Source organism: Cetorhinus maximus, chromosome 15 (genome assembly GCF_964194155.1).
Source record: "Cetorhinus maximus chromosome 15, sCetMax3.hap1.1, whole genome shotgun sequence".
Taxonomy (NCBI): domain Eukaryota; kingdom Metazoa; phylum Chordata; class Chondrichthyes; order Lamniformes; family Cetorhinidae; genus Cetorhinus; species Cetorhinus maximus.
Genome location: NC_135893.1, coordinates 101,047,128 through 101,068,602, shown reverse-complemented (window position 1 = coordinate 101,068,602; position 21,475 = coordinate 101,047,128). Strand labels below are relative to the sequence as shown.

At 39.9% G+C, this 21,475-nt stretch overlaps 1 protein-coding gene across 4 annotated transcripts; it reads left to right on the top strand.

The window, feature by feature from the left end:
• The first annotated feature begins 1,903 nt into the window (after positions 1-1,903).
• On the top strand, positions 1,904-21,273 carry LOC144691063 (lipid droplet assembly factor 1-A-like). Of its 4 annotated transcripts, XM_078559093.1 has the most exons (7): positions 1,904-2,008; positions 3,062-3,198; positions 6,177-6,305; positions 7,045-7,177; positions 15,365-15,533; positions 17,630-17,768; positions 20,421-21,273. In XM_078559093.1, the coding sequence occupies exons 4-7, from the start codon at positions 7,082-7,084 to the stop codon at positions 20,509-20,511; spliced, it is 495 nt and encodes a 164-aa protein (XP_078415219.1). In that variant the 5' UTR covers positions 1,904-2,008; positions 3,062-3,198; positions 6,177-6,305; positions 7,045-7,081; the 3' UTR covers positions 20,512-21,273. The 4 variants fall into 4 exon arrangements, with proteins under 4 accessions (XP_078415219.1, XP_078415221.1, XP_078415218.1 ...); XM_078559095.1 differs by lacking the exon at positions 6,177-6,305; XM_078559096.1 differs by lacking the exon at positions 3,062-3,198 and having other exon boundaries at positions 1,922-2,008.
• The last annotated feature ends 202 nt before the right edge of the window (positions 21,274-21,475 follow it).

The window sequence follows — 21,475 nt, the reverse complement described above, 5'->3', positions numbered from 1 at the left end:
GTGTAAAAAGCAGTTCAGAGAAGGTTCACACAACTGACTCCTGGAATGAGGGGGTTTTCCTATGAGGAAAGGTTGAACAGGTTGGGCCTCCAGCCATTGGAGTTTAGAAGAATGAGAGGCGATCTTATTGAAAAATATAAGATCCTGAGGGGACTTGACAGGGTAGATACTGGGAGGATGATTCCCCTTGTGAGAGAAACTAGAACCATGGGACACAGTTTAAAAATAAGAGGTCTTCCATTTAAGACGGAGATGAGGAGAAATTTTTTCTCATAGAGTCACAAGTCTGTGAAACTCTTCCCCAGAGATCGGTGGAGGCCGGATCATTGAATATTTTTAAGACTGAGCTAGATAGACTCTTGATTGACATGGGAGGCAAAGGATATCGGGGCTAGGAAGGAAGGTGGAGTTGAGGCCACATTCAGATCAGCCATGATCATACTGAATCACAGAGAAGGCTCGAGGGGTTGAATAGTCTAATCTTACTGCTAATTCATAGGTTTCCCTCATGTGTGAATCACTCCCCGCCTCCTTTCCCCACCAGTAAAAACGGATTTGTTAGAAATGGGAGGGGGGTGGTGGCTTCCACATCTGGGCCCTGCCTCCCTGCCATTTTGGAAGCTCCGTAGGGTCTCCAACTCAGCGAAAATCTAGGCCTGTTTTATAGAAGAACAGAAACATTGTTGTGGTAATTATTAGTTATTCTACTAGCAACAAGTCTAAATTAAGCATGCAGTTAATCATATTAACTAAAATGGCTGCAATAGAAAGCAGAAGAATTCTAATGGCAAATAGTTACCCAACAATTATTTAGTTGTTCAAAAGATTCAAAGGCTTGGAGTTTGTGCAACATAATCACAATTCAGAGAGCACCACAAAGCTAAAGCCAATACTCAATTGCTTATTATAATGTAATTGGAACTCAGAGATTGTGTTACAGCTTTGTGACATAAAGCAATGATTGTTTTCCATAATCTATAGCAGATAATATCACCTGAATTGTGGTATATTATTTAAACTGTGATTGGGCACAGCCATAAAAACACAAAGGTAATAAAGTTGATTGTGCGTTGATTCCAGTTGGAATCTCAGGTGGAAAAGTAATCTTAAAATTTGATAAGCACAAGTGTAAAAGAAATTAAGACATCATCTTGTAGATGGTGCAATATACTGTGGTCAGACAGTATATTGACAATCAGAGTTGGACCTTTATGAATGAATGTTGCAGGGGCTTTTCCTATATCGTTTGCTGCAGATTTTATATTTTGTCTTTTTATTGAAGAAGAATATTGGAGAGTGATGATATTACTGAACTCTGATCTTGTTATGTAACATCTTAGATTATGCATTTTTGTGAAACATATGAAGATCAGAAGCATGTAACAAAGGCAAAGCAGTTAACGAAAGATTTGAAGTTTCACATCGACCGAGAGATGCAAAACAGCTCCAGTTGTAAAGGCAGTGAATTTCTAAGATGTATCTAGAACAGTTTTCTGAAACAGTGGGCAGGATTCTCCAGCTCCGCCCACTACCGGGATCGTCCAGTCCCTCTGGAAGTCAATGGACTTTTGCCTGGGCCGTCGAATCTCCCTCGGCGGGTCCCACCACAACGGGACCGGAAAATCCCGGCCAATGTGTTTTAGAACCAACATGGAAACAAGCCATACTAAATTTACTAATAGCAACAAGCCAGAATTAATTAATAATCTGATGGTAAGGGAGCATCTTGCAAACAGTGACTGTTATCTGATAGAGCTGACATTAAGTTTAAGTAGGCTACAAGCACACACAAGGTCAGCCAGTTTTTGTGAAAGGAACATATAAGTTAATATTTCAGTTTGTACTTTTCAGAAATTCTGAAGAAAGAAGCAAACTCTGAATGTCAACTTGCTGGCAGGAGGCTAAAATGATATGTTGTGTTCTTTAGGGTTGCCATCCTTCTAGGATTGACTTAGATTCTCCAGGAACTGAAGGATCAATCTCCAGGTCACTCTGCGGGCAAACCCAGGTAAAAAATTGTCAGGGCAACTTTGTTTCCTTTGAATAGTTTTGTTTATTAATTAGTTAAACAATGGAGATGAGGGGAAAGAAATGCCCTTTTGACTGACAGTCAAGCATTATTCCAACAGGTAATGGAGTCAGTTCGCTTTCCAGTTGGCCTTGGGAAGGCAGGACCCAATGAGGATGGGCATGTAGGGTCACCAATGGAGGGAATTTGGGGGCGGGATTGTTGGAGGCAGGAGATCATGTGTCCAGGAGCTCGTTCAGCCAGGGTGGGCAGCCCTACTCTTCCACCTTCCTCTGTTTTTGTTTCTGTAAAACAGTTGCCTTGTTCATATGGTATAGGATATTCTCTAAATCTGTTCCACTGCCTTTCAACTTTACTTTCCAAGTTTGGGATAAATTAACATCTGTTATCCCTGAGATATTCTATTCAAAACAGACAAAATGAATAAGTTGTTCTTCTATTTGACTGGAAAGTCTTAACATTTCCACTTATTATGCAATAAGCCTCTAAATATATACTTGAATTGTAATGTTACTAAAGGAATACTTGAATCTATTGTAAACGCTGAAATGATTTAGTTTGCAAATTAAGAAATGTTCTGAGGTTCCACATAGTTCTATCCATTTGATTCCCTACAATTTTAAGCACCTCAATTGGATCACCCCTCAACCTTTTAAAGCAATCCAAGTTTATGTGATTCATAATTTAACTCTTTAAAGTTAGTTATAATTCTGGTGAATCTGCACTCTTGTCCCTCCAAGGCAGTACTCTTACAGAGGTACCATACCCAAAACTGAACATAGTACTCCTGATGGAGTCCAAGGCTTTATATCATTGAAACATCACTTCCTCCCATTTGTATCCAGACTCCTTTCTGATAAAGGCCAGCATTCTATTAACTCTGTTGATTTTGATCATTTGCCTGTGCACCAAATCCCTCGGATGCTGCCTACACGGTTCCTGGTCTCACTATTAAAACAATATTCTGACTTGTCTTCCTTCGATTCAACATTGAACTCCATCACTCACTTAATCTATCTATTCCCATTTAAGATGGAGATGAGGAGGAATTTCTTCTGTCAAAGGATCGTTAGTCTTTGGAATTCTTTTCCCCAGAGAGCATTGGAGGCTGGGTCATTGAATACATTCAAAGCTTTGATTGACAGGGAGCCAAAGGTTGTGGGGGACAGGTAAGAAAGTGGAGTTAAGGCCACAATCAGATCAGCCATGATCTTCCTGAATAGTGGAGCAACCTTGATGGGCCAAATGACCTATTGCTGCTCCTGTTTCTTATGATTGTATGACCTTAGATTATACTTTCCCAGCGGAAAGCACAGGTCAGAGATCTGGAGCTAGAGAACTGTAGTCATATCTGAAATTTTTTAATGCCAAAGCCTATAAAGTGAAATTTTGTGTGGTCCTTTATTACCAGAGTACAGATCAGGACCCAGGACAGTTACTATAAGTGTAAAAGCTCAGTCATTCTTAGTTAAAATGTTCTTTTTTTTTATTAATTCATGGCTTGTAGGCATTGCTGGCTAGGCCAGCATTTATTGCCCATCCCTAATTACCCTTGAGAAACTGAGTGGCTTGTTAGACCATTTCGAGGGCATTTAAGAGTCAACCAGATTGCTGTGGATCTGGAATCACATGTAAGGATGACTTTCCTTCCCTAAGATTTCCTTCCCTAAAGGACATTAATGAACTAGTTGAGTTTTTACAACAATCAACAATGGTTTCATGGTCATCATTAGGCATTTAATTCCAGAATTTTTATTATTGAATTCAAATTCCATCATCTGCCATGGTGGGTTTCAGAGCCTGGGTCTCTGGATTCTCTGGATTCCTAGCCCAGTGACGATACCACCACTATCCCTAAAATGTGAATGAGTTAGGTTCTTGTCGTCACAAGATAGCTGTGGATGAGGGCCTTTTACCATCTAATACCGCTTTTTTTTAAGATGACTTATTGTCTTCCCGTTAAAATATCTAACTTCATAGAGTCATAGTCATAGAGGTCTGCAGCACAGAAAAAGGCCCTTTGGCCCATCAAGTCTGCACCAGTCAAACAAGTACCTAACTATTCTAATCCCATTTTCCAGCACTAGGCCTGTAGCCTTCTATGCCATGGCATCACAAGTGCACATCCAAATACTTCTTAAATGTTATGAGGGTTTCTGCCTCTACCACCCTTTTCAGGCAGTGAGTTCCAGATTCCCAGCACCCTTACCTGTAGTGTCAGACAGGATCTTTGTTTGAGGGTCATTTCTGAAATCTAGCATTTCCTGACCACACAGCCTCTTTTGGTACTGCACTGGAGTATTGGGCTAGCTCATGCACTCGGGTGCTGATGTCAGCTCAAGCCCACAACCATTTGACCAAGAGATTACCAACTCAACCAAGTGGATCCAAATGATCCAGTCAGTTTTCTGATCAAAAATTCAAACACTGTTTCTTTGCTCTGGATGGAATTTAAGCCTCTGTCCCAGCTTAATCATTAAGCCAGTGGGTCTGAACAACATTTTGTAGGTTTTCTTAATGTGAAAGAAATCATTGCTTACATTATTTTATTGTGACTATAAAAGCATCCTAATTTTCCTTCAGTAAGTGAAACCCCATACTTCTGTGAGACCAGAAAAGATGCCATTACGTTAGAAGGAGAATCAGTGTGAGCATCTAACTAGATATTTTTTAGCGAGTGTGGGAAAGAATTATGTATTAATGTTGTGGGTCTTAGATGTCGTAGTCAAGGCTCTACATAGAACTATCTTTCTCCGTGCTCTGTTGCCATGTTATCTTATGTCACTGATGATGTAGATTATATATTTACATATTGAACATTAACCCTTAATACTACATCTCTCCCCAAGTCTTTGACTGTATTAAATACTATTTACGTTACTCTATGTCTCTCCGCCGAAGTCTCTGCCTTCATCTCTAGTTCAGAGCTAAGCATTGTGGTGTTTTCACCAATCTCCCTGACTTTGTTCTCATCTCTCCCGGAGGTCACATAGGATTCAAGTTCTTCATGTTCTTTCTCAAACTCTGTGGAGCAGCATGTGAATCTTCAGAAACTGTTGGTTCTCTGCTCAGGTTGACTTCCTGATCATAAGGGTAGTTAGTCCATTCAATTGATGGTGGTATTCTCATTGATAAGAGTGCATTTCGATTTAAAAAACAAAAATACCTGGAAAAACTCAGCAGGTCTGGCAGCATCTGTGGAGAGGAGCACAGTTAACATTTCGAATCCGCATGACTCTTCAACAGAACTAAGGAAAAATAGCTATTTTTCATCTTCCCAGTCATCTTCCCACCAGAAGTTCCGATAGAGCCAACCCATTCTGAAGTGGTGTAGAACGGAAGTTCAACAGTGCTAAGTTGATATCCCTTGTTGTCCATAATATCTGAACTCCAATAGTTCTAATTTGATCCTGTAATTTCTCCCAAGAATGGTACTTCTGGTTCTTTTTCTCCAACTTTTTGAATGTCTTCAACTTCTTGAATGGTACATGATCTTGGCTGTTTCTCCTTTAATTGTTTTGTTCAGAGCTGTTTGCTGCGGAAAACTGATTTAGAGTGGCCTCTCTTCTTGCAGGAATGGCACTCTACATTTTTGGCAGGACATTCTTTGCACCGAAGCAGCCTTTCCCCATCACAATGGGGACACTGAATAATAGCAGCTACCACGCCCTCCTCTTTTTCTCTGTTTGGGGTTAGGTGTGCTGCAATTTTTATGTGCTATAAATGGGACTGTATCAACCGTTTTTTATTTCCGTGAGATTTCTTTTTCATCTCGAATAAAGATTTTGTTTTGCTTTCTCTTCATCTGCCTCATTACCTGCACAGCCTTCAACAGGGTCAAATCTTCCCTCAACTGCAAAAAATCTAATAGTATCTCTTATAAGACTCCAACAACAATGCAATCCCGAATTAATTTGACTTTCAGGGCTCCATATTCACAATTTTCAGCTAATCAATAGAGCTTGTTAATAAAGGAATCTACGCTTTCTCTTCCGGTCTTTGGGTATGCCTATTAAATTTTGCTCTCTCTATTATGATATTTTTCTGAAGACTAAAATGAGTATCAAAGGCTTTGATAACTTATTCATATGTCACCGTGTCTCTGTTTATGTCCTTCTGACCATTACGTCATTTGCCTATGATGCAGAGTAAGGTCCTGACCTGCTCCTTGCTGGTCTTCTCAATACTGTTCTGCACCTGGTAAACCTGCGATCCCAGTTCTGCCACTACTCGGCTTGATCCGGGCCTATCCCGTGGTCTAAGCACTCTGGTAAAGGTAGGATTTTTTCCATGTCTTCCTTTTACTGTTACCTTTTTTGGAGATTGGTTGAAGATATTCCCGTGCGGACGTTGTCCTGCAGATGTTTCTCTTGCTGCTCCTTCCTGTCGCTGGGCTCTTCACATGTTGCTCCTTTTGTCATGTTTTTCTGTTGCCACCAGCTGTTATTATCGTTGTGGATTTTAGATATGGTTGTCGTGGGGATGGTCTTACAGATAATGCTGGAGGTAATGCTGTTGGTAAACTCTACCTTTTATTGAACATTAGGCTAATGATGTACAATACAGACTAAGCATGAGGCTGTACATAGAGCTATCTCTCGCTGTGCTCTGTTGCCTTGCGTTCTTATGTCATTGATGATGTGGATTATGTATTTACACATTTAACATCAACCCTTTATACTACAAGAATTAGTCTTTTGGATGGTTAGAAAGTATGCCTGACCCAATGGACATGCCTGTATTTGGTAATAGATTAACTTTTTGTTATATTTTAAAAACGTCATAGTTTTATTGTCATCAGGCAATAGAAAAACGTAATTACATGAAATTCACCTTTTAATAGTATTTCAGAATGTCAGTTTGGGCTAGTTATTTGTATGTTTGCCCTGTTACTACAATTTCAGTAGAAACTACAGCTGTGCATTTCAAGCCACCTATAATCCCACTCCATCTTATTGTGTTTGTAACAGGTGAGATCCATACCTTGCTTAAAAAAACTCCTTTCTTCTGTACAGGTTCGTTCTGCTGGAAATAAATAAACTGTAGGGTAAAATGTCAAACTTTGAAGGGTTACCATTATCAAGAGAAATGCAAGACCTACAGAATCGATTTAATACAATGATGCATACAATCAACAGCAACTCAAAGGTATGATGTCCTTCATATATGTTATCATTTCTAACCTAAGAGCAGAACTGCTAAGCAATGGGTAATGCAGGAGGCATGTCTAATCATTAAGAGTATTATGACTTTTGTTATGATCCTGTAGACACTTTTAAACTTTTAAAAAGAGATATGAATTTCCTATTGGAAAAGCAAAAAACTGCAGATGCTGGAAATCCAAAATAAAAATAACAATACCTGGAAAAACTCAGCAGGTCTGGCAGCATCTGCGGAGAGGAACATAGTTAATGTTTCGAGTCTGTATGACTCTTCAACAGAACTAAGTAAAAATAGAAAAGAGGTGAAATATAAGCTGGTACAAGGGGGTGGGTAGAGCTGGATAAAGGGCCAGTGATAGGTGGAGATAGCCAAAAGATGTCACAGACAAAAGGACAAAGAGGTGTTGAAGGTGGTGATATTATCTAAGGAATGTGCTTGTCCTGCTTTCTACCCTTAATTAGCACATTCCTTAGATAATATCACCACCTTCAACACCTCTTTGTCCTTTTGTCTGTGACATCTTTTGGCTATCTCCACCTATCACTGGCCCTTTATCCAGCTCTACCCACCCCCTTGTACCAGCTTATATTTCACCTCTTTTCTATTTTTACTTAGTTCTGTTGAAGAGTCATACAGACTCGAAACATTAACTATGTTCCTCTCCGCAGATGCTGCCAGACCTGCTGAGTTTTTCCAGGTATTTTTGTTTTTATTTTTGTTATGAATTTCCTATTGACTGACACAAAGAATCACATGACATTTTAGACTTTTACTGTAACAAAAACACTAAAATCAACATTGACTAAACATTACTTAATAGGCAACTAATACATTAAACCACAGAAAAGGTGTTCCCTAGCAACTTCTTAACACAACCAAAAGCCCTACTCCATGTCTATCCATTACACCACATTCTCCATAGACATATACTTTTGAATTTAACGTCCAAAGCTCCTCCCAGCCACAACAAGATTTCTTCTCTCTGCTTCACCAGGGTGAATCTTCCAGTATCCTTTAAAGTAAAATCTCCTTCACTCAACCCTTTGAGCATAATCAAATGGACTTCCCATTGCAAGGTACCGTCTGGTGATTCTGTGGTCTTTAACTCTTCATAATCCTTGTTTCTTCAAATATGGGTTCTGTTCTCACCAGCCCTCCACTTGGTGCTTAACCCAAAAGCTGACCTTTTCTAATAGCAGCACCTGTTGTGGGTCTCCTTCCCCAAATCTCTCAGCCTGAGTACCTCTGAGAGCCTGTGAGTCCGCAATCAGCAAGAACAGCTGACTTCTCCTTTGTGTTCAGATGTTAAAGCTTGTACTTCACTTTCAATAAATTTCAACCTGGGCCCCTGACCCCATGGCAACCAGGTCACATGGACTTGTCTCCAGGCAAACTTCGTATGAGGTTACATGTCCGTCTCCGCTAATCATTGTACCTTGAAATAAAGGAGACAGTTTAAAACACAATCGTCTTATAACGTCTCGCGGTCATAACACTATCCCACGTTTAAAGGTATTGAGTAGTCAACTGAATGAATACAAATTAATGCCTTTGGCATCAATTTGCTTTAAAGGCAGCCCCTATTCATAGGAAAACTAGTTTGACATTTTTAGAGCTGTGTAGGTAGATCTTTCAAGTATTATTCATTTATCCAGAACTTCAATTCCTGTTTTATTAACTTGTAACTAACTGAGCTTATAACATGCAAAAAAAAACAACATGCCTTTGTGAAAGTTGTATAGGTATTGCCTATTGTACTAGGTATTGTCTGACTGAAAATGCGTTTTTAACAAGCTGGAGCTTGCCATTTTCTGGGCAACAACTGCATGTGTTCAGTCTTACGTTGTAACATGTCATTCTTGAAAGGAGTCTAATTGGAATAAATTATTGATCTTCGGTTGACAAACCACACTAAATTCTTCTTTTAATAGTCTAACTTGGCACCGATGTGTTTATATAATTCAGAAACCTGATACCAAAGGGTATTCAATTTGCTATTGTGTGTATACACATATATAATGTGCGTGATTAAGGTAAACTGGGTGTATGTACTTTGAAACTATATGACTGTTCAGTTCTATCCTTACTTGCCAAGCTGAAGTTATTTTGAGAAATCTGGTAGTACAAAATCATGAAATGGTTAAAACAATCATCCACTATTTTGTTCACAATTAACAGTAATTTTGTTTGTTTGCTGCAAAATCAAAATCCTATAGAACCGAATCATTTAACTAAATGATTCTGGGTTGCTTCCAACCTTAGTATATTCCTACTTCTACTTCTCACATTTCAACTTCTCTTTAGCTCTGAAGAAGGGCCTTACGGACTCGAAACGTTAACTCTGTTTCTCTCACTACAGGTGCTGTCAGACCTGCTGAGTTTTTCCAGCATTTTCTGCTATTATTTTAGCACCTTCCTGTTGCTTAGTGTTTCCTTCTGATTATAACTGACTTTTCTCCAGATATTTATTGAATCAGTATATTAAATATGTTTATTTCTTAAGAGTACACATTATATGAAAAGAATAAGCCAACAGTATGGACTGAAAAAAAAACATTTGAACTGAATAACATTGAACTCCTATTTGGTATTTGAAACTGGGAGTTTCACCATTAGAGGCTAGCTGATTTGATAGAGCTTGGATAGCTGAATAAGATGGAGAAAGCAGGGAGTTCAATTTAAAATCAGCCTAACTTGAAATTGCTGGGTACTTGACCAAGAACTAAAAGACTCTCACTCTTGTCTAATGGTGCATTTTGTCAGAGCCTTGAACTGAAAGCAAGATTGTTTTTTTTTAGCCAAACTTGAATGAGTGCTCCAGAAAAGTAGAATTCATTGTACATCCACACACTAAATTCATTGATCAGCACTGCACATTCTACTGCTCCACACAAGCTGAACAACGGATGGCAAATTCACATTTGTAATATATAAATTAGAAATGCTCCTGTCACAGCAGGGGTATTCCATTGGACTGTCTGGTTAGTGAACTGAGACTATTAATGATGACTGAATACATGGATTTTCATTTTTATTGTATGTAACTTCAGAATATTCACCAAAAAAAAATAAAATTTTGGTGTGATTTGACTGTTAAATGAAAGTAACTTCTGAAATGTACCTGAAGGATTTTTTGTTACAAGTTGAAGCAGACTATTTAACAACAACTTACATTTAAAGGGCAGAACTTTACAAGTCGGGGCCGGGGCCCGGTCGCCGACGCGTAAAATGATGCGCGGTGATGCCGGGCAGAACTCCCGACATCACTGCGTCCCATTTAAATTTTCAGGAAGGCGGGAGCGCAGTAAAATCAGCTGCACGCCTGCTGACCTGTCAATGGCCAATTGAGGCCATTGACAAGGGTTAATTAAGTAATTAAAGGACCTGCTTGTCCAACCTTAAGGTTGATGGGCAGGCCAGGAGCCCCGGCGGGAAGTAGAAAAAGCATGAAACCTCATCCACGGGCAGGGTGAGGTTTCATGCAGGCTTTAAAATATTTAAATAAAGGCTTTGTGAAAATTATGGACATGTTCCAACTCATGTGACATTGTCACATGAGGGGACATGTAAGGGAAATTTTATTTTTCTATTTTTGCCTTTTTCACATTTCGAGCCGATCTCCCTGAGGCAGCACTTAGCCTCAGGGAGATGAGTGTGTTCTTTCATGCGCATGCGTGAAAGAGCATACTCTCAATTTTGGGATTCCCCCACCCGCACAGGGAGCGCGTAGCGCTTCTGTGCAGACGTCATGCTGGGTGGGCCTTAATTGGCCTGCCCACGTAAAATGGCGGCGTGCCTCTGATCGGGGGCGCTGATCGGAAGCGCGCCCGTGTGCACCCATCCATCAACCACCACCACCACCCCCCCAAAATTAAGCCCAAGAAGTGCAGTTAACATAGAAGGAATTCCCAAAGGACTTCACAGGAGCATAATCAGACAAAATTGGCATCGAGGCACAAAAAGAGATGGTGAGGGAGTTAGCAAGAAGCATATCAGAGGTAGGCTTTAAGGAGGGTCTCAGAGAGGGAAGCAAAGCCGTATAGGGAGGGAATTCCAGACCTTGGACTTAGATAGCAGAGGTCATGGACAGCAATAATGGGGCAAAGAGGTTTCAGCACGTGTAAGGGCAGGATTTTGCCCTTGGCGGGGATGCTCGGTGGGGGCGGTCTGGCAGCTGACTGCCGCCCACAATTGGCTCCACACCACGATTTCACACAATTTTAGCTAAGGTAAACAAACAAGAGTAGAAAAAAAGTGTTGTTGCCTAGCAACAGGGACCCTTCTCTTTCTTCGTTCATGGGATTTGGGCCTCGCTGGCTGGATCAGCATTTATTGCCCATCCTTAGTTGCCATTGAGAAGGTGGTGGTGAGCTGCCTTCTTGAACCGCTGCCGTCCATGTGGTGTAGGTACACCCACAGTGCTGTCCAGGGGAGTGGAACAGGGGGAAGTCCCAAGAAGACCTTCTAGTCAAAGGAAGGACAGGAACCTGGAAAAGGCCCTGTTAAGTGAAGTTAAGAGTGAGGAGCAGAGAAAGACCCCAAGCTTTAAGTTTAAAGCTTCAAGCGTAAAGTGGTAAAGGCTTGCAAGAGGCGAGAAGGTCCAAAGAAACAGCTGAATATCTGTAACTCTCTGCTGTGAGCATGTGAAGCAGTGATACTGCCAACAGCTGAGTCGGTGAGAGAGTGCGTGGAAGTCAGCTTGAATACATGTGATGACCCAGAGGGGAGGAACATCGGAAGTAGAGTTTGAAACCCTGGAGATGAACCCCTGCGAAAGGCATCTGAGAGAAAGTGTTGGTTTGGGAGAAGATTCCAAAGCGAGGTTTTGGCGAGTGGGGATTGGAAACCTTCGTGTGAAAGACGAAGTGCAGTGAGACCGGTTAGCGCTCAGTATGACAAACGTCTGAGGGGAGCTGATGAGAGATCCATAGCATCTGGTTGAGGTGGCATCTGTCAGTTGGTTTCAGAGTGTGGTGTGTCTGACCACAGGGTACATGGACTATGTATTTACTGTGGACAGTAGAGTATAAGATAGCTTTTGTAACTTGTGTTATCCTTACAAATCTGTATAGATATAATTGCCAGTGAAGGAGTATTGTAATACAGTTCACTTTCCTTTTGAATAAATATTTTATCCTTTCGTTAAAAGTTCATCAGCTGAATCCTGTGACTAATTCAGTAGCTACACTTCACGTATCTAAACAAATAAATAAAAGTTAGGATCTTTCAAGCTGAGTTCCACTCTAGGATCAAAGCTTGTCCAGTGGTAACCTCAGCTGGAATCATAACAAATTGCTTTTGAAAAGGAACTGTACTGGTTATGAAAGGGGTTGGAAGTTACTGAAATAGATATAAGAATTCCAATTAAATATTCTGTTCCATTTGTGCCTGGCATACTACTAAGTCAGGTTGGAATCATATAGCACAGAAGGCCTTTCAGTCCATTTTATTTTTTGCTGATTTTTTGCAAGAATGACCCACTTAGTCCAGTTCTTCTGACCTTTGCCTGTACTTCTATTTTCTTTTTCAAATATTTATCCACTTCCCTTTTAAATGCTATTGCGAATTTTGATTCCACTGCTGTTTCTGGTAGGATATTCTATATCACATAAAACTTACAGCACAGAAACAAGACATTTGAGCCAACAGACCATGCAAGTGTTTATGCTCCACATGAGCCTTCTCCTGCCCTTCATCTAATCCCATAAACATATCCTTTCTATTCCTTTCTCCCTCATATGTTTTTCCACCATCCCCTTAAATGCATCTATGATTGTTGCCTCTACTACTCTTCCTGGTATTTGGGTTCCACTTTGAGTAAAGAAATTTCTTCTGAATTCCCTATTGGAATTAATTAGTGACTGTATATTTACAGCCCTTTATTCTGGTCTCTCCTGCAAGTGGAACCATCTTCTCTACCGTTACGTCCCTGTAGAGACTGATAACTTTTAAAAAGAAATTCAAGCTTTCAGAATGACACAAGATTCCCCTTTTTAAGACATTTACTGTAACAAAAGACTAAAGACACTATTGATTGACTAAGCACTATCAATGTAGACAATTTATACTTTAAACCAGAGAACAGAATACCCCCTTTCTATTTTTCGCCTAACCGAAGAAACACACTTCACAGATATACTTTACACTGACCTTTGGGTAGACATTCAATTCTCACAGAATCAGTTCAAAGTCATTCTTAGCTCCCAAGGGTTTATTTCTATTCTTTTCCTTTCTCAGCCTGGTAACTTGTAACCTTAGAACTGTATTTTACAGTGAGCCTCCCCCGCTCCCTCCTCAGGAGATTCTTCCTCTAGCACAAGCTAGGCAAATCTTCCAGACTCATTTTATTTCCTCACAAACTTCAATCCGAGCAAGAGTTCCCACCAGCATTCCTGTGCGGTGAACCACGGAGATTTTCTGTCTCCAGCTGCCCTCTCCCACCCGGATCCAGGCAGACTAACCCAGCTGCCTTGTGATATTCGGTGATCTTTTAGGAAAGCCTGTAACCTAAACTTTACAGCGGTTGCCTCTGCACCTTTCTCCATAGCAACATGAATCACATGGGTCTTGTGTCTAAGTAGAAATTCTGATTAGCTATTCTTTAGACCCCAACTCTGACCTATCCTGGAATCAAAGGGACAGTTCAAAAGTATACTCTTTTACAACCAGACATTCTTACCACTCCCCTGGGACTTTGAGACTCACAGTCTATCCACTGGCATCAAGCTGCCTTCGCCATTGTCTGCAAGTGTGGATGCCTTGCACCTTTCTTCCTAGTAACATAATCTAGGCCTTCCTTTAATTGCCCGATCAGCCAGACCTTTTGTCAGGAAGACTTCGGCATAGGTCACATGACCCCCTTCATTTTACCCTAAATTAAAGACACAGTCCCAAAACATGACAGTGTCATAAACCTCATAATGGTAACACTATGTATATCTTATCAAACCCTTTCATAATCTTGGAGACCTTTATCAGGTCACCTCTCAGTCTTCTCTTTTCCAGCCTGTTCAATCTTTTCTGAGGTGTAATGTCTTAATTCTGATGTGATCCTGGTAAATATTTTCTGCACCTTCTCTCGTACTTCTATATTTAATACTATTTACAGTACTCCAAGCATGCTGTAACCAAATCACCAATGAAGAAGAGTCATATTGGACTCAAAACATTAACTCTATTTCTCTCTCCACAGATGCTGCTGGACCAGCTGAGCTTTTCCAGTTTCTATTTATGCTGTAATCAAGATTCCATACAAGTTTAACATAAATTCTCTGCTTTTCAAAATGTTGCTATAGAAAAGAACTCCAGTGCTTTGCTTGCTTTTTTATGGCCTTTTAATCCGTGTCATTACTTTGAATGATTTGTGCATGCTATCAACTCTGCATAAAGCAGCGTTTGATTTATATGCCGAAATTATTTTGCTCCGATGTCTTAAAGGTCGAGGAGGTAATTTTACAGCTTACGCTTGGCAATTTGCATTCATAGCTAGTTAAATTATGAAGGAAGAAGATGAATAGCAAGTTGAAGCTTCAAAATGGAATAGTGGAATATGATTTCATTTTCACAGTCCTCCATATCAATGAGCTCTGTCTCTTAGTGGTACTGTTTGGGCAGTTGTCACACAGAAGCTTGACACTTTGCAACAGAATAAAATGAGTTGCAGCAGAGCTGTTTTTGTGTATCACTTAATGGTTCATTCCAAAGTAGTGTTGCAGAGAACTGGGAGCAAGATGTCCATGCACCCTTTCAGCCACATTGTTGCATGCTCAGACGGAAGATAAGTTGAGGAGGGGAAGAGAGGGGTATGTAAAATTTGTTAGAGGCAGCCTTTTATAATGTAGGTAGTACACAGACTTCTAGAAGAGCAAACCGAAGGGAAAAATGACCTTTTCTCATTCCTGCAATCTTTATTATTCTGCCCTTTCACTGTAATTTGATATTTGTTTTGTACTTTGCGAATAACTTATATAACTTCATGAAAATGCATTACTACTAACAAGTGCAAGAAAATTAATTATTCCCAAACCTTTTTGGGAAAAGCCCAATTTAAATTGGAAACTAACTGCACAATTGTTTTACTTTGGTAAACTGAAATGATATGATCTCATCTGTACAAAGAATGATTTCACACCTTTGGATCATAATCTCTGTCCTTCCATGTTTGTTTTGCAGGTTGCAGCTTTCATGAGCTCCTCTGTGGGTCAGTACCTGGATGACCACCCTTTTCTTGCCTTGTTACTACTAGTTTTTACCATAATGTCAGCCTTGCCAGTTGGCTTGTTCCTGATTTTTGCAGTGATTACATCCCTTTTGGCCTGCATTGGTTTCATTGTGATGGAAGGTACTAAAAGTTTCATGAATATGTTACGATACGGTTAGGGACCAGTGACTTCTTGTTTAAAGTAGACTAAAAGTTTGATATCTCAGTTACCCACTGGAGAATAAGGTTACAAGATTTCAGGGTTTTAAACAAACAAAATAAACTTTACTATATAATCAGAATTAAAATGAGGTAAATATGAATTAAAAGGCAAACTGTGGTTCAACAGATCACACTGCACATTAAATGGCAAATACGACCAAGACAGATTCCATGCAATTCTCAGCAACCCACCCAGATGTCAGTGCCCACTGTGAGTCACAAAATCTTGTTCACACTCTATCTTCCTCATGAGGGATTTCAGCTCTTCACTTTCGAAGATTTAGTCCCTGAATTCCCTCAAAAGCTTCACCAACCCGGATTGTCTCTATGACTGCTCACCCCTCCTAATGATTCAATCTTTTGTCCTGAGACTGCGTTCCATGGGATTCACAAACCTGCACTCCTACCTCTAATTACTGACACACTTCCAACTCTTTTGCAGGCCACTAGCTTCACTGAGCTGACACTGCCCCTGGGTTTCTCCGAACTCCAGTCTCCTGGCTGCACCGAGCTGTAAATGACTAGCTTTCAATTACATATTTTATTAATTGAACTTAATGGGGCTTGAACTTAATGGCACTTGAACCCATGTCCCCAGAGCATTAGCCTGGGCCTCTGGATTATTAGTCTAGTGACATTACCACTACACCACCATCCCTCTATTTTTTATATATGTCACAGGATGGCTGGTGTGGGAAATGTAGAAAAAAATAGTGACATCGCCTGCTCTGGTCTATCCTCAAACTGACCTCCAAGCCAATTATCCCTCCTTTACAATTTCTCTAGCTAAATAAGCCCAGCTGCTGTTTTAGCGCTCTATCTCATCTAACTATTGACTCCTCAAGTCAACATGGCCCCAACATTTTAATTGCAATAGACACCAAGCTGCTTTAGTTTAATTTATCCCATTTTCTGAAGTTAAACTTTAATCTTCACAGAACAAAAAATTATCTCTAAAATATTAACCATGAGCTAGATACTCAGCGCAAATATTTTATGTAAGTCTTTTGCCTATAGCATTAACACTTATCATCTCAGAAAATTCTGTTTATTGTTAAATGGGGGGAATCATGCATGAGTTGCTATATATTTGAGTTACTAGTATTTTCAAATACAAGAATGGATATGCACAAACTTCTAGGTTCATCTGTTTTGAAGTTCTGATCAGAATTACTTAATTAGCTAAAAAATGAAAAAAGTCAATAGATCATCTAAGCTGTAAGTTAGTTTAAAGTGGTGAGTATTGTGTGCGTCGGGGGTTGAGAGCAGGGAAGATGTGCTTTGGACCATGTAAACACGCATCATCTGTGTAACAGCTCAAAAAGTAATCATACCTAGTAGGAGAGGCCCTCATTCTGATTGTTATGTTTCAGCCCTGTGGACATAAATCCGTTTGGTGAGAGGGTGGTGCACCAGATATTCCCAAGGATTGCCTTCTAGACAACTATTTCACATGCAGTTGTTTGATATGCACTGCCCTTCAGTGCATATGACTATACATATGAAGGAAGGCTTCAATGATCAAATTAATCTAGGCACAAACAAAATGAAATATTTTAATTAGAGTTACAAAAAGTCCAAGAAAATACTTCTTAGTGTATTTTCAAGCTTTAAGCAAAGCCTATAGCAGTGAATTGTAATTTGAAACCTACACTCATTGCACAGAATATTAAAACAATTCAGGTGCCTTCTAGTGTGATATGTTCATATTCTGGCCACAAAAGCATCAGAGCAGCATCCTCCTGTAAATAAATTATTTTTATTCTTTGTTAATTAGCTGCTTAATTCTAGATTCGGTAATTATTATTTTGTCTTTTAAAAAATGTACATCTCCCTGACATGGTGAAAATAAACATTTTGCCTAAAAATAAATCCAAATTCTGAGTTCATGCTATCTACAAGAAAGTGGGGAAAAAAACAAAAGTTTAGTTATCAAATCTTCCACATTTACAGATTGTCATTATAAAACATTCAGTTTCCTGTACAATTTAGTTTTTTATTCATTTATCTACCAGGTCTGATGCTGTCAATAGGTGGAGTTATCCTCCTTTGTTTTTTATGTGGGCTGGTTCTCATTTCATTGGTCATCACTTCTTTTCTGGCTATCTGCATTTTTACCTTTTCCACGACAATGAATTATTATCACCATTCAAGGTAAGGACTTCAGTAATACTTTAAATTCTATTTAATTTTCAGTAAGAGAATTTAATATATTAAGTTATTAACATTTTGGGGTACTTTAATTTCAGATAGGTACAATAAAATATATTAAAACCAGTATTTGAGGATATTTGTAAAAATGTATTTTCGTAGGTACTAATATATAGTCAAACACAATCCTGAAAAGCTCTTATTTTCTTTGTAGATGATACGTATTGGCATTTTAAGGACACCTTTCATTTAGGTGGTGAATAGACAGTAGCAGGAGGAATTCCATGAAAATTAGTGTCAGCAATAATGTGTCATATCCATATGAAAATTTGGCTATTTTTGACAGATTCTTGAAACTTAAGGAATGGAATCAAATCCATTACGCACTCTGCCTTTCTGGTCAACAAAGGGATCTAATGTCAGTAGGAAAGAAAACTGGGCAGGGTGTGAAGCAGGCTACCATTTCACTATCACCCTTTTGGAACTAATGCCCCAAGACCAATCTCATCTCCAAGAAGTTTAGGCAACTTCCCTCTGTCAAGGTCTGGGGTGAAACGTAAAGGTTAAAAGCATAGGGAATCACAGGCCAATCCACTGGCTGGAATGGTTTGGATCAAACTGAGTTCCAGTTTTTAAATTTAGTAACTACCAACAAACAAAACACTCTGGAAAGTAGGGGCAAAGATATGGCAGATAACAGGATTTTAGGACTGGAGTAGGCCATCAAAATCATTGAGCCTGTTCCACCATTCAGTGAGATCATGCTGATTTGTAATCTAACTCCATATACCTGCCTTTGCCCTGTATCCATTAATACTTTTTGGTTATCATAAATCTATCAATCTGTTGTAAAATTAACACCTGATCTAGCACCAGTTGCTATTTGCGGAAGAGGGCTCCAGATTTCAACTACCTTTTGAGTGTAGAAGTGTTTCCTAATTTCACTTAGACTATGGCGTCTAGTCCTAGACACCCAACCAGTAGAGATAGTTTCTCCATATCTACCCTGTCTGTTCCCCTTAATATCTTGAAAATCACCCCTTAGCCTTCTAAATTCCAGGCTATACAACACTAGTTTGTGCAACTTGTCAAACTTATATAAGGTGCTCAATTTGACCATGTCATTTATATTTTAAACTATGAATCTCTGTTCACTTGCTTTGCAGCCTTCCTGATTCTTGAGACGTATCATGAATTAGGTTCATCCCCAACTTCCCTCTATCTTCCTAAAACACAGAATGGATAAAAACTGTGGTGGCTCTAGTGCAGAACCAGAGTCGAGCAAAAATGTTGTGGTGGCCCTTTAGGTGTTTTATAAAATGTTCACCTATTACTGTAAGGCCACCAATACTGGGGAACCTCAGTAAAATCTAATGCTCTCTTAAGCTTCAAAAAATGGGCATTGCAATATTTCAGTTTACTCCACAGAGTGGGCTGCATTTTATGCAGCCTGTTGCAACAGGAACCATAGCAGCCAGGTCCAGTTTAATCATAGGAGAGGCCCCACATTAGTCTCCTCACAGTGGGAAAACCCGCTGCAATTAAGTCGGAGGGCACAAGGGACTGACGCAGGACTCCCGGCCATCGGCAGTGGGAAGTTAATTAGGCTCATTAATGAGCCAATTGACACCATTATCCCTGCGCCCACTACAATTTAGTGGCAGCTCAAAATAAAAAGGAGGCCCCATGGGTCTCCTGTGCAGTTGGAAGGCTGCCCAGCAAAACCTGTCTGGTTTGCCACTGGCCTCCCAAATGAGGTGGGGGTGGCCCCTTGCTATCCGGCACTCTGTATCCGATTGAGGGACCTGGCATCGAGAATGGGGGAGCCACTGAAAGCCACCCCATTGCTCTTACCTCCAACCTCCCTTTCCTGCGACCCCTGTTAGTGTTGCAATCCTGTCACAAAGAAGTTCATGCGCTAGTCTTAAGTGAGAGCAGCTGTTACTAATTGGGGAAAGGCTAGGGCATTATTCTTAAGCATATATAAGAACCAATTTCCACCATGGAGGGGGGAGGAAGTCTCTGCTTGTGTTCTCTGGGTTTTGTGAATAAACCTACGTTAAGGAAAGACTGCCTCCGGATTCCACCTTTACTCAATGAATGAGCAACAAATTATTACAGCCCCCACCTTGAGACCTTCATCCTACCTTTACTCACCTGTGGCCTGGGTCCGTCCACAACCCTGGGTTTCAGGTAGGTGTTGTTGCCATGGTCAATGTTCCTACTGGCCTCTGATTGGCCAACGGGCTTCCAACTGGTAGGTCTTCCTCCTCCCAGAACCTCAATCACTGGGAAGGTCCAACTGCAGCCAATTAAGTGCCTGAAGGCACTTGATTCCGTCAGGCCTCCCCCAGGAATTGACGGGGTTCCCCGCTGGTTCTCCAGCTGGTGGGCAAGAATTTCCCGTTGGCCGGGATTTTATCGAGTCAGTGTTTCTAGCATTTTTTTGTTTTTATTTCAGATTCCCAGTATCTGCATTGACTTGTTTTTCTGTTATATGAGTTTGCATTGTGGAGTAACATGCATTTGTTCTAGACTCGTTGCTGAAAGCACTAAATTCTTTACCTCAATTGTAATTTTGATTGCATGGCATAACACAGCAAATGTTTCTGGATTAGATAATGCAGGTTATTCATGTTGTTACCTTTTCCCAAGCGCTCCAAGTAAGGAAGAAGAGGCTGTCAGCCAATCAGCAATTTCATATCCAGATGTCACTGAATCCAAACCCACCTTGAAGAAGGACTAGATTGCAAAGTATCCCGACAATTTCTGCGTTAGGTTGTATTTATGTAAAACTATTTTATTTTCACTATTTTCCTTTAACGAGAAGCGCTTTTGTTTTGCCTTTGAACACCCCTGCAGATGTTAGTCCTCACAATTTGTTCAGTATTTTAGTTTGTTTACTGTCGTTATCAATGGGCACCTTTGTACACTTTCAACTTCAACCTAATATTTTAACATAATTATCACTTAACATGGAAATCTAGTTATTGGGCCCAGTATACTATGTGTTGTACCTGCATCAGCAATGATTACCGTCATACCTATGGCTTCTGACTGCTGTGGGATGATAATATTTTAAATCTATTATCGATGAAATAGATACTCAGAGCAATATAAATGCATTTGATCCACGACAGCTTACTTTATACACTTTGAAACAACAGACTTGTTAAAAATACAATTGTTTAGTAAATATTAACAAGTTAGATTGTAGTTAAAACTTAAGAAATCTATGTTGGAGAGAAAGATTGTTTCTGCTGTCTGGCTGCCAGCAGTTTGAAAACACTGTAAAGAATAGATAGTATGAGAAGTCTAAAGTTGAGGGGGTGGGAGAAATGCTGTAAATGCAGACTAATGCATATAAACAAGACCTGTCGCAACTAATACATGTATAATTTCTCATATCATTATTGAATCTAAGGAGAACCATGTTCCATTTCCCAACTTTTTAATCCCTTTTCTTCGTAGAGATTAAAATCTATACAATAAACCTGGCAAATTTTCAGTCTTTCGCATGTCTGTTATTATTCTGTATAACTTTTTGAAACTGATATTTACATATGAAACTACTATAGCTTCATGATTTTCATGTGTGATGAAATCCATGGTAATCGAGCATTGGATACATGAGTGGAAAGCCATCTTTGCCTTTAGCAGTGAAACTGGCACCAGCCAGACAGCCCTGAAGAACCGGGGATGGGTCCCAT

Excerpts from the sequence above, each read along its gene's own strand:
- LOC144691063 (XM_078559095.1), top strand. The coding sequence starts at position 7,082 with ATGTCAAACTTTGAAGGGTTACCATTATCAAGAGAAATGCAAGACCTA. Across the intron at positions 7,178-15,364 it reads CAATCAACAGCAACTCAAAG|GTTGCAGCTTTCATGAGCTC; the intron begins GTATGATGTCCT and ends TTTGTTTTGCAG. Across the intron at positions 15,534-17,629 it reads TGGTTTCATTGTGATGGAAG|GTCTGATGCTGTCAATAGGT; the intron begins GTACTAAAAGTT and ends TTTATCTACCAG.